This window comes from Myripristis murdjan, chromosome 16 (assembly GCF_902150065.1).
Source record: "Myripristis murdjan chromosome 16, fMyrMur1.1, whole genome shotgun sequence".
Taxonomy (NCBI): Eukaryota; Metazoa; Chordata; class Actinopteri; order Holocentriformes; family Holocentridae; genus Myripristis; species Myripristis murdjan.
In genome coordinates, this window is record NC_043995.1 from 12,652,455 (window position 1) to 12,666,347 (window position 13,893).

At 41.8% G+C, this 13,893-nt stretch overlaps 1 protein-coding gene across 3 annotated transcripts in view; it reads right to left on the reverse strand.

Moving 5' to 3' along the window:
• Nucleotides 1–13,893, reverse strand: part of vps13b (vacuolar protein sorting 13 homolog B) — a 379,425-nt gene that overhangs the window by 162,714 nt on the left and 202,818 nt on the right. For all 3 annotated transcript variants that reach the window (XM_030071613.1, XM_030071615.1, XM_030071614.1), the window contains 3 exons: nucleotides 12,527–12,730; nucleotides 5,826–5,997; nucleotides 2,410–2,524 (listed from right to left, as the gene is read on the reverse strand). In XM_030071613.1, the coding sequence (XP_029927473.1) occupies nucleotides 2,410–2,524; nucleotides 5,826–5,997; nucleotides 12,527–12,730 (491 nt within the window). The remainder of the gene's footprint in view (nucleotides 1–2,409; nucleotides 2,525–5,825; nucleotides 5,998–12,526; nucleotides 12,731–13,893) is intronic.

The following is a 13,893-nucleotide window of genomic DNA, read 5'->3' on the forward strand; positions in this document are numbered from 1 at the left end:
AGTACACGTTCTGGGAGTGACTAAAACATGTGGACCCCCCACTGCTCTCCTCCTCTCCCATCATCCCTCTCTTCTCTCTCTCCCTGCTCCAATCCAATCATCCCTCTTTCCCAACCATTTGTGGAGCAGCTGGAAAACATCAGCTCCAATTTGTGTGAGCTGCTCCTTGGAGTGAATGAGGGTGAACTGTCACTGGCCGTCCTCTCTCGGGGGGCGTCTGTTCATTTTAGAAGAGTTCAAGGAGCACCGGTTGCTAGGGGAGACCTCACTTAAATACAGAGGACGAGAAGCTTTCTAATCTTCTCAACTTCCCACCAGAGAGAAGACGCCCACCTACAGAGTTTAATACCCATTCAGCCCATCTCCTCTTTGTCTCTCCATTTCTCTGATCCCCCTCCTCTCCTTCATCATCAGAGCCACCCAGCTATATGGTTTAATACCCACCTATCACTCCCTCCCTAGGGTCTCCCACTCTGTCATCGTCTTTCCCTCCTCCACCCTCTCCTCCTATTTTGATACAATCAAGGATTCAATTATCTACTCACCTCCCATATTTGCCCGCCAAACCTAACTTTCCATTCATTCTCCAGCAGTGAGATAGCTAAGGCCAGATGCGACATTTTTTTCTCCATCAAGCTTGATTTAATCTGACCCGCTATACACAAATAACCTGGGCTGGGTGATGAAATACCTAACAATTATCTGTTCAGAATGATTAATATGGACTCCAAACCCTGTGGGCTTGCTTGTATGTCTGGATGATACAGATTAGTATGGGCTTAAAGCCCAGAGGTCTTCCACCATGTCCTAAACAGCCCTGACTATAACCTGGCTTGGATGACGAAGTGGTTTGGCCTGCCAGAACCCTGGTCTGTTAAAAGTGTGCTGAGGCCATGTTGTTAAATGCACATTAAACTGAAATAACCTAGAAATGTGAAAATTGATCCATTATCTACTTAGGGAGGCATAGAGGTCTACTAAAAAGATTAAGATTGGCTCTGGGTCAGAAGCGATTGGACACACACCTGTGTAGAGCAGAACAATATAATGACCCGGGACACTTTCTCGCTCTCCAACCGTCTCACCACTGATGTCCTGGCTTGGGGTGATGCAGCATATGTAGCACATGTGGGCTCACAGCACATATATCAGTTGCCTACATATAGAAGCAGGGAGGTCTGCTACATGTTTGCTATATCCCGAAGCCAAGCTGATCAGTTCAGTTTTGGTCTGACCTAAAGTGACATGTGCAGGACTGGGTGAGGGCAATTAAAAAGGCAGATCAAAATAAATATCAATTATCACTTCAGCGGTGAGAGGGTTGATTCCTGATGAAGGGGCTCAATATGGGCACAGGGCCCAGCACGATCTGTCTCCCTTTCACTGTCTATCCTGATCAGAGAAGCAGGCACACACAGGAATGTATCTGTGCAGGCACGTAGGCACACAGACGCAGACAAACACACACACAAATACATCCTGGATCGTAAGTGTGTTAGATCGCTGTTCCATTATCTCCTCAGATCAAGACAAGGGGAACTACCTCCTGCTAACTGGTCTCTTCCCAACAGAACAAGACCTCAGGCACGTACACACTGCACACTGGGAGCTGGTGACTACATCACAGAAGTATGTGATCAGGACTAGGGAAAAAATAAAGCAAAAAAATAATGAGGTCTTACGATATTGGAAACGGAGCCGCTCTGTTGTGTGATGGGAAGAAAGTATGAGTTCGGCAGGGGGGAAAAAAATTCTAATTCTTAATGACAGCTCTGTTTCACTGCATTTGAATATGTGCTTCCATAATTTCAGAACCCAGAGCTAAATTATTCTGTTTTCACTTGGACTTTGCATAGGCAGAGATTACTGTAAGGACATAATGGAACGTGGCCCAGTGGTTTTCCTCCCCCAACAACGTGTTAATGTTTCTGTGAATTGATTCAGACACCGCAGACAGAGAGAAAATGACTGACGGGCTGACTGAACTCTTCCACTCTATGAGTCACAGTTGGGCTGGTCCGGGGGCTATCCAGCCCGCAGGTCTGTCCTTTGACCTGTCTATCTGTGTGTCTGCCTGTCTGTCTCTCAGCCTGCGGTCACCACCGCAACAGCTGTCCGGGAAGACGATGACACTGAGGTGATAATCTGAGAAAACACCAGTATGGGTAGGGGCAGGGCCAGACAATGTGTTAGTGGTAATGGCGGTGGTAGTGTTTTTTTTTAACGTGTGTGGAGAATGGATGCATATAATGTGCCCTGTAACTGGAGCATCATTGGTTCCGTTCCTGCAGCACTGAATGTGAAGTTAGACATGTCAATGAACCCCTTTCTGCTTACTCATTTGAAGTGTAAGCTAATTGCCTCAACTGCAATTACAGCTACATGCATGTAAGTGTGTACTGGACATACCTGCATTTGTAGTGGTCGATGTTGAAGCTGCCCACTTTACACTTGATCTTTGTGTAAACGTCTTGAACATCTACTGAGGCGCTCAGGTCTTCCAGTTCACTGATAACACAGATCTCTGCCAAAAGACATAAAGCAAAGGAATGATGTTTAATTCAAAACACAGCTGACATTTTGAGATTATGTGGTAGACCATAGTGGACACATGTATACTCTTTAGGCAGTTTAAATGGTGTGTGAATCCTTAGTTTGATGCACTGCAAACATGAGGAGTGTCTTGGTCTGTCTCTGCTTTAGCATTTTGTGCGGCCACCCGAGTGCTTGGCAGCAAGGAAATCCAGCTGAGGTTGTTGGACTACAAGGCACTTAGCAGTAGAGGAAATTTGATCTCTGACTGTGTGTATGAATTTGATTTCTGTGGGTGAGGCTCTACACTATGGCTAACCCTGTCCAGGTCCTGCCATTGGTTGTAATCCCACTGCTGTGGTCAGTTTCTACACATAGGACCTTCATATGTTCATGATGAAGCTGGGTCAGTGTTAGCCAGGCCAAGTCTGGGTCTCTACACACACAGCCTAATCACCCCCATCAGTAGAGAGAGAGAGAGAGAGAGAGAGAGAACACACACACACACACACACACACACACACACACAAATTTGCCAACATAGGCGCATACACAGGAATGAAATTTACACTACAGGTATGTGACTTCTTGTCTTTGCCTGGTTGCCAAGCACTGGTGAGGCCATATGGAACCGCCTCAAGTTAAGTGCAAAAGTGTTTGTGTGTGTGCTGTTTGTTCATGCAGACCCTTCTGTGTATATTCACATATATGTTTGTATGCGCCTCACTGCACCTTCTGTGCAACAAAACCACCCACTGCAGCAAAGTGAGTAAGCCTCATAGCAGGACTGATTAACTTTGTACTGAACCAAGCATGTGAGCTTAACTGTAGCTCCCCTCTCATTGTTTCCACTGAGAAAACCCCACAATCACAGGCTAGCTTGGGAAAATGGACTTCATGCATGTGAAGCCGTGGTTGTTGTTGTACTGTTGCCTTGTGGTGATTCGGAGAAACACAGAGTTCCTAATGGCTTATTAATATTGAAGCACAAGGCTTGTCAGCTTTATTGTGGATACAGTGTGGAAAGAACTCTCCCAAGTTGTTAGATACTCAAAAACTCATAGTCTCCAAACATGGTGTTGATATTGATGTAGGAGTTTGCTAAACCCACCCTGAAGGAGTACTGGAAATCCTTAGTCCCTAAACTGAAGTGGTTCATCTTAAAAGAGGAAAGTGTACCACTGATTTGTGCCTTCAGCAGAGACTCTGGAGACTTACACCTAAATTTCTACCTCCAATCTTCCAACACATAATAGCATGTACCCGAGAAGCAATACCTTTGGAACGACTGTTTTTCCATTTCTGCGTGAGAGAGAAGAGTCTTATTTCCTTTCCAGTTGGAAAACACATTACATCATAGCAGATTGTCTGCAGCCATATCTGTGGTTTACTTATCTCCAAGAATGTGTTTGTGATATTACACATCCAATGTATTGCATACATGCAGTTCTATTGCGATCCTATTTCCGAGATTGTTTTCAATATCATGCTTAATGTGTTGCGTACAGCAAATCCGGTGGTAAGTTCATCGCGCAACTCAGATGGCATATATTAAGCCCAAATCCAATGTAATGCCTATTTAGGACGTCTCTAAGTCAAACCATCTCTGTGAGGTCCTCCCAAACATTCCATTTCCACTATTAAAGACCTTAAGCTAGGCGATCTGGTTGGCAGATGCTAAATATTACAGCCACCAATTAAAGGTAAATCTAGTCTTTCATCGCCCCAGTAAATCTGAAGGGGAGAAGAGGTAGTTCGCTTGGGATTCATCACCCATTTATTTATTTGTCTTCCCCCATCTCCTCCTCCCGACCCTTCCCTTATTCTCTCTCCTGCTGTTTTTCCTTCCCAAACTTGCAAAAGTCAACTGAACAAAGAACCAGAGGGGTGATGACTTTAAGTGTTGATATGGCAAGCCTGTAAACATTCTGAGCAGCTTCCTGCACTCTTGGATAGTGACAAATTTCAGTGAGAAACACCTCCTGTTTTATATTATGTAGGTTAAATGTTATTTATGTCTGTTGGCATGGCTAGATACTTCAGAAATGATAAATCTTGGAACATTAAAAAGTATTTTTATCTTACTTAATAAGAGATAATCCATGAATAAACTATATTACTACAAGATCACTTATTTGTCTTTGTCTGCTTTATGTGAAGCTGCACTGTTAAGAACTTTTTTTTTTCTTTTTAAAAGTTAGCAATACCTTTGGTCACTGCTGTATTTCTTTTTCTCTGCTCCTTCCACGGATACCTTTTCAATCAAAAAGTGTGATCAGTCTTGTGAAATCTTTGGTAGCACGTATTGCTATAGTCCATGGTAAAAATCAGTGTATCAGGAGATATTCTACAGTGTATCAATTGACTGTTAACAAATATCGCGTTAACAGGATAACACATAGGTATTTTAAGTTGACTGTCTACAATGTTTTACAAACTAACATTTATGACAACTACCTATAAGTTAATAAATAAGTATATTTACTCAAATTCTAATTGTCAGACTGTTGGTAGTCAGCCAATGAATTCAGTTAAGGTAACGTTTAGGGACTTAAAAGAAATGGGTTGTGGATGGTCAAATAAAATAACTTATTTTACGTGAAGTCACTTAAAACTATAAACTCAGGGTTATGGCAATATGGCACTCATAAATCAATTTCGCATGTAAGGATGTGTTTCTTCTCCTTAACTCATCAACTAACTAACTACTCAAAGGATACTCGATTAATGAAGGCTACTGATTTGCAGTTTCCTTTGAAACTTTGAATTCAAACTAGTAGTTTGCTGAGTTCATGTTATTTATCTACTGAGGGAGATCTTGTCAACAGATATGCTGTCGAGAGTCAACGGCGGACTATGAAAATAACTACACCTTCCTCCTTGGATTTTATGTCGATAAAATATGATTTTCTGTAGGTGGGGCTCCTTTCTTTGTCTGTTCAGCTATAGTGACTATCACTGGTCATACAAACTATCCAGTTCTCCTCCTGTTTATTCCTGCTGCTGTAGGAAACATAAAGCACATTGTCCCCTGTGCAGCAAAAAATCTTTCCTGAATAAAGATCCACCTGACACCAGGAATTCAGAAGAGCAAATGTAAAAGTTTTCATGAACCTTTATAGATTCAGTCAGTATTGTTTTATCCATCAGCAATATAGAGTAACAAATCATTAGTCTTTTTGGCTTTTCTTCTGCATTGAAAGTGTAGTGCACAGCAACAGAGACAACTGCATTTGAACTTCACTGAATCTGAAAAAACATAATGCTTAAATATTTATTGAAGCATCAGGTACCTGTCTTTTTGGCAGAAGGGTCCGGGGCAAACAGTTTAACAGTGACCTTGGGAAGCATCCACTGCATCCAAAGGCTGACCTTCCCACTGGTGCCACCTATGCTGCTCGTTTTCTGCTCCAGGGTCACTGTGTCTGAGAATGGACTGTCATCTCCAGCAGGCACTGAGTCACCCTGAGAGCAAAACAGCAAAAGACAGGATGAGATAGACAGTTAAGAATGGACACAGGAAAGGACACAGTAGTCACAGTGGTATTACCTGAGACACTGCCACGAAAACAGGATCATAACTAAGCGAATACAAATGGATATGGATGCAATAATGACTGGTAAAATGAGACTTGAGACTTGAAATAACAAATAGCACTATCATGTAACCTTCGAGGCTGTGACAAAATTTCAAATGTTTACATTGTCATATCTGCATTTAAAAAGGTCTGTTCAATAAAATAGGATTTAAGTGTGACACATTTTCACCTTCCTTGTCAGTGTCCATGACTCACGAGCATCTCACATACTAGCTAATGAGAGCTGATAGAAGAGAGAAGTGTTTGCCAGATCCATCAAACCACACAGGCCCACAACAGACCAAAATATGGAATGAAAAAACACTGACAACACAATACATGTTAAGACTTCCACCTGTGTCAAGTGCGTTAAGTTTGTTTGTCGATGTGCCTGTGTGTCTAAATACATGCTTGAAAGCTGTATAAGTGTGTATTTGTGCATTTGACAGTGTTGTCCCTGTATGTGTAGCCATAACAAAGCATCGGCAGGCCTTAGAGCCTTTTGGTGTGTGGATGACATCAGTGTCTGGTGAGCAGAGCTCCGCTCAGAGTTGAGCGCTGTGGGGGTAAAAGGGCCATTGTGTGGAACTGTCACTGGTGTCAACCCCAAACTAAGCCACCAGCACCCACATGGCCTGCTTTCACTCACTTTGCGCCAGGACACACATGTCTTGCAGTCTGGGAGGGGAATGGAAGGGAAGTGAAGTGAAGAGAAGGGGCGGAGGTGGTGGGGGGTGAGGTGGAGAGGCAAGCAGGATGCGGCGGAGGCAGCTGCCTTCTGTGAGCTCTCATCTCATTACTGGGGGTTTGGCAAGGCACAGAGGATGACAGCATTGGGGACATTTTTTACTTCTCTCCCTCTCTTCCTGGTGGATCTGTTTTCCAAACATGTATCTGCGCGGCTGACTCGGGGAGCGAGAAGCCTGCAAACAAACAATATGGCAATTTGCAGCTCTGGTGTTGTGGGGTTTCACTTTTTCCACAGCTTCTCCCATCGCCGCGTGGTAATGACAGATTGTGTCATGGTTATCGAGCCTGCCTGTGGTTGGTGAGGAGGTTATCAACCATCTCAATTAGAAACCCCATGGCTGCTCGGCTGATTACAGGGCCTTAAAGAAGAACCAGATGAGAAAACTATGTCCCTGCTCCACAGCTGGGGGGAGGGAGGGAGGGAGGCCCCACGCTAATTTGCAAATTGAATTTAATCGCAAATTTGAGGGTGGCTAACAGCGGATTTCAATAACAACGGATGACAACAATATAAATAAATTAAGGATTATGCTGTTTCAAAAATAGATTCGGCATTATATGGGGACAGAAACTGATGAGAAGCATGTGCTCTAAGAGAGGCCGTGACATTCAGAATAAGAAAAATGCATACCTAATTAGAAATTTTCTTTACACTTTATATCTGTATGTAAATTCTAAATAAATCAAATCAGTATTTAATCAGAAAAATAACGAGCTAAGCTGATCATATTGATGAATGGACCATAAATACCAAGGGTATGAACATAAACCTGAGAACACTGATGGAGATGAGAGACATCCTAACATGACACACAGTTTTAAGCCTCTCAAAATGATGAATTTAAATACTGTATGTGAACATAAATTCAGCATAAATAAGAACATTGAACCACATAATTCACCTAGAGCATTTATTCCAATCAAATGCATTAATAGTGCCATTGCCTGTTTCCATGGAACCAAACAGTAAAAGTGTCTGTGTGTGTTTGTGTGTGCATGTGTGTAACAACAGCGACTGGCAGTAAGTAACATGAGCCCAGTAGTAATAGTGCTCAGTCAGTCTCAATGAGAGATATCCCAGTGTCAACTGCCATTTGGGGACTAATTATTGTTGAGCTGGAATCATAACACAGGACTTTATGCGTGTGTGTGTGTGTGTGTGTGTGTGTGCGCGCGCGCGTGTGTGCGCGCGCGTGTGCGTGTGTGGTTAGGACTGTTTAGTTTACAGTTCTGGCCAGTCAGTAGGATTAGGCCCTGTAATGTCATGTGTGGAAACAGGAGCCAGCCGCTGGCGGTGTGGGAAGCTCAGACCACTGTGTACTGAAGCGTGGTTACACTAGAGCATCGGACACCCAGCTACTCTTGTTCCCCAGCCAGACCCACCGCTGTCAGTCTAAAACCCTGTATCTGCATGAAGCCGATCTCACCAGGATGAAATAGAAAAACTATTTACTGATAGACTGACACCCATGCATTTTGAGAATTACACAATTGTTTAACAGGTTTTGCAGACCCTCAGTTCTGGAGTCTTACCAACTTGTCAGTAGTTTTAAATGTTTGAGCAAATAAATGCTGATACCCAAGGGAAAGTAAACGCAACTACTTGAGGTTTGTTTGGCCTGAGCAGCTGAAATTCAGCGTAACTTCAGTTTAAGCCCAAAAATTTAAAAAACAAAAATGAAGAACTAAAGCAAACAAAAAACAGTCATAAAGCTGCACAAATTCTGAAAATATCTTGATCCACAGCATAATGGTCAGATTAAGAGAAATGACATTAAAATGGTTTTATGTTTAGTAAAACTGAAACTTGTCAGTTCATGGTGTAAGAGATCTCTACAATTTGTATTTGCAGTAATTTAGATAAATTCAGCCATTTTCAGGTAAGTTTTATTTTTTCTGACCCTTTAAATACCTGCAACCCTGAACCTGTGTAAACACCACTTGCAAAAGTTGAAGGTTTGCATTTTTTTTTTTTTTTTTGATCAGGACAAAATCCCCACAAAAACCTCTCCTCCTCCCCCTTCAAGGTGAGGCCTTGAGGACCAGATGTGTTGGTGTGGTGTTGGCTTGAGGTGGGCTCTGCCACGTTCCTGAGCTGCCACATGGGACACCACACACACGCACGCACGCACGCACGCACGCACGCACGCACGCACGCACGCACGCACACACACACACACACACACACACACAGTCAAAGGGAGCTATTTTCCCACACCTCCACACGCCAAGTTGTAAAGTATACAGTTTAATTCCTGGGCCTTGGCGCTGTAAACGGGCTGAGGAGCCGGGTTTATTTTCTCTGTAGAGTTTGTCTTCACTCATCAGAGAGACCCAAACACTGGGAGAGAACGGCAGGCTGGGAAGTGTCATGGAAGGAGGGAGGGAGAGAGAGGGACAAAGAAAAATGGAAAAAGACAGAATGGTTCAGGGACAGGTGGAAGGATGGAGGGGTTAGGGAGGAGGGGGAAATGGTAGGACTGAGGAAAGAATCAGTGAATTAGAGCAATGAAATGGAGCAAAGTAGGGATGGATGCAGACAAGGAAAAAAAATCACAAATATCACGTCTTTCTCCTTTGATTTTTTTGTTTACTGTTGATGAAGCCTGAGTTTCTGTGGGTGGCGCTCTTTTCTTCTCTTTTCCTGTTCAAGTACAGTGGCTATCAACTACCCAGTTCTTGTGTTTATTGCTGCTGCAGGAGACATAGCATGCATGACTTCATGTGAGTCAAACCTATCTAAAACCAGATGTTTAGAACAGAAAATATAAAAACGTTCATGAACTGGCTGGCTGATTAATTATTGTGTGTATATCTATCTATATCTATCTATCTATCTATATCGCTATCTCTTTCTATATATATATCTATATATAAATAGATATATATAGAGAGAGATAGAGATATAGATAGATATACGTATATGAACATACAAAAAATAACAAAAAGAGTTATTTATATGAAAATGTAACAGATTATTGCTTCAATACAGTAGGTTGATGGGACAGGAGAGGATGGGAAAGGGGTAGAAGGGAGATGTGTGGGCGTGTAGTTTGGAGGTAGTTGAAGGTCTGGGGGGTGGGTGGGTGGATGGTGGGGGTTGTTGGGGAGACCGCTGCCACTACTGCTGAGACTTATCAAAACAGCTCATGCATTCTTGCTCAATCACCAAGCCTCCCAGAGGACTAAACACTTCTACCAGTGTTTGTACTTAGATAAACAGTGACAAGTGAGCTGTCAGGGGCCTCTGTGGCCTCACTGGAGACAACCTCAGGGGTTCCAATGCCATGCTGAATTGCTGCCACTTCTAAGGGTCCAAAAATGACACAAAAACACACAGCTATCGATCATACAGATACAAACACAGACATAAATGCACATGGACATATACATGGTCACAAACACACACATCATTGCTTGTCAGATTGGTAAGAATGACGGTGACATATAGTGACCCAGGGCCCCCTGCACTGCTGACAGGGCCCTAGTGGCCAAATAGTCTTAGACCTGGAGCGAGAAGCCACTGCTTAACACACACAAGCACCCTCTCATCAAGCATTGTTTCTATTTGTCTTATATTCTCATCAAATACACTTCCGGACACACTCAGACACATAAACACGGCCCCCGGAGGTCACGAAACCCCAGTCCCCCCATGGAGCCCCAGCTAGCCACTGCTGTTGCTGCTACTGTACTAGCAGGAGAGGGACGGGGGGGGGGGGGGTGGGGAAGTCAGCCCATTGCCTCAGCCTAAGATAAACATCATCCAGGAGAGGAAGGAGAAATATCATTGGGCTTTTTGTTGTTGCCCTCTAGAAACTGTAATTTTTCCACTGGTTTTCACACGCACTCCTGCAAGTCATGCTCTCTCTGGGTATGATATTTTATCTGAACAAAAAATGTAAACACAGGTTATTGTTTCCTCCAAATTAAGAAGCAGGTTTATACTCAATCAAGGCCCAGCTTACACAAATCAAATGGCAATCATATTCAATCTGGAGTATCTGTTATGGTATGAGAGAGGGAAAAAAATGAAAGAAAGAAAGAAAAAGAAAGAAAGAAAGAAACACGGCCTGATGTGATATTTCCAGTTATGAAAATGCTTACAAAACATGTTTTTAAGACACAAGGCATGTGTTAGCACTAACACGAGCACTCCAAACTCTCCAGAAAACAATATTTGCTCTTAAAATCATAAATCAGCTGAAGGGCCGTGTATACAGCAACGGCTTATACAACATGTGTTAGTGCATGACTCACAGCACCTTGGATAACAAATATTGTATCCCCACAGAGATGGGAACAGTTGGGAATTAACTGGGCTTATTAAGAAAGTCTCCTTTCAAACAAACAAATAGCACAACATGAAGGAGCAAAGCTTTTAAAATAAACTGGCTGAAACTGATTTAAAAAAAAGAAGTTGGAAACTACATCTGAACAAATAATAAAAATATTATTGAACTTCCAATACGGCCAAGTGCAATATCCAAATCAGAACAGCTGTAATATTTTGATAATGGTAAAATGTGTGACAAAACATTGTTGTAAATAAAGTATTAAGGTGCTACAGAAATGCCCTGGCCAGCAAAGTGTATTTTCCAGATGTAAGAAAACATGTGTGTTTGGTGCTGACCCCAGCAAAAATAACAGTCATTATTTTAATAGCTTTTTAGGTGAAAATGAAAAGTACCATGCAAAAATTATCATTCTAACTAAAATCGTTAATCATATCACAATTTACGTTGTGCGCATGATGGAATGAACCATGGTAACAGACAGTCTGATAAAAAAAAAAGCTAAGATGTGTAACTGATTACACAAATAGAGAACAGGAAGCATGAATGAATGAACCAGAGAACAAAGACACACACACTGAGTCCTGTCCCATGGCACAACTGTGATGCCATATAGTTCTCTCTGTTTATAAGGACTATGCAAATATGCATTTAAAATCGGCAGATTTAGGATTTGCAGAATTTTCACAGTTATATTTTAATTAAATAGGCCTAGATACTAAAAAACTAATAGATGACAGTATAAAATAAATAGTGGTGCACTTCATCCTTCACTGACTGAAATAAATTTAACATATATCCAAAGCTAGTGTTGATACAGTCAAAATCCAAAAAGCAGATGTCACATTACTGTTTTTTGCTTTAGGTAGCCTAAATTAGCAATAAATAAATAAATAAATAAATAAATAAATAAATAAATTTTAAATCTATCATGCACAATTTGGTCCAATTGGCTTTTCTTGTAGGGCATAGTCATGTGTGTCAAATTTCAAGTCAGTCGGACTCACTGTGTGTCCCAGCCTTCAAAGTCTTGTTTTATTTCATTTTAGGGACTGTGAATTATAGCGCCACCATCTGGCTGGATGCAATCATTTATCTTGTGAAGCATTTGCACATCATTTCCATTTCTTGGGCCAAGTTTCATGTCTGTAGCTCATTGCAGCTCACAGCAATTTCAGCCACGGAAAAAAACAAACACCACTGATACAACTACTAATAAACCAGGAGAAACTTAACAGGGCTCTATCCCCTCGGAGCTTGAACCCTAATGAAGAAAGATATGAATGAAACCGCATCTGCACATCAATACGTGATAGAGGCCAAAAACTGAATTTGCAAAATAAAACAAGTAGTTGTGCAAGTGAAACTGACCTCTGTTGGGGAGCCGAAATCGGCGGAGGGGCTGCAGGTGCTGGTGTCTGGCGGGGCGGTGCCTGCACTGCTGCGAACTGGGGAGGATGGAGTCGCACCAGCAGCGGGTTCTGGAATAGTGGAGGTCTGACGCAGGATGCCATGCTTCTGGAGGCGAGCCGATGTAGAGCTCCAGCTGAGGAAGAGCTCGTACAACAGCTGAACCTGGACAGTAAAACAGAGGGAGAGAAAAAACAGACAGGGATTCATTTTTGTGTGCTTTATAGACGTCACACTGCAAGATACGGTATAAATGAATGGATGAATAAATATATAAATATCAGGGAATTTTAATTTGGAAGTTTTGATGGATAATTCCAAATGGTATTTATGACTGAGATGGATAAAAAAAAATAGGCTGTTGCTGTAAATGTGTTAACACAAAAGGACTGCAGTCTATTTACTGGTACAGGCGGGTACACTAGTGTGTGCCAGTGCAGTGCAGTCATGTCTCACTGTGTGGTGCTGCCAAGATGATTTACAATGTTCCTCAGTCTGCCATCTCTGTTGTGATCAGAACAAACATAGATTACCTAGTGGCACAATTAGCCCATATATTATGCATTATCTTAGTTCCAACTGTTATTAACAAGCTTTCAAGTTTAATTATGCCATTGTTAGGGCTGTGACATGAGACTTGAATTTGTTATGTAGATCCATTCTCCAAGTCTTAAGGGTGTTGTTTATTTCCCTTTTAATTTTTTTAGCCATCTACTGTAAATGGTGTAATTAAAACAGTCAATTCTAGAATTATTGGCACATTTTGGCTTTCTGCCCACATTGATTTTGATTCTGTGTTAATTTGAGACTGAGATCAGACTTCAGAAACTGTAGGATCACAGATGCCACTTTGTTTGGTTTCATTTCAAATATTCTTTAGAGGTGTCAAATACTACAACTGACAGTAACTGAGAGTGAGTGGTTTCATCAAATTAGCAGTAGATTTGAATCATTATGGGTAATATTTATTGAACTACGTTTCCAAGTGTGCCAAAAATTCTTGAGCTGACTTGAATGTAACAATGACACATGTCCCAAATGCAACACAAATGATATGAATAAACACAGGAAAAAAAAAAAAAAACTATAATGACATGTAAATAGACTTTAATGATGTTTTTTTTTATAACCCCATCTGTCACACTGACAGATTAAAGTAAAATTCTAGCAAAACCCCTGCTGAGGAGAAATGAGGATGTGGGATTTTCATTTCAATCTAAATGGTTTTTGGGGCCACATCTGGTGAAAATCTTGCCTACAGCATATCTGTCCTTTATTCATAGACACATGCTTTAATACATAGGATTCATATATTTCTCACTATCCAC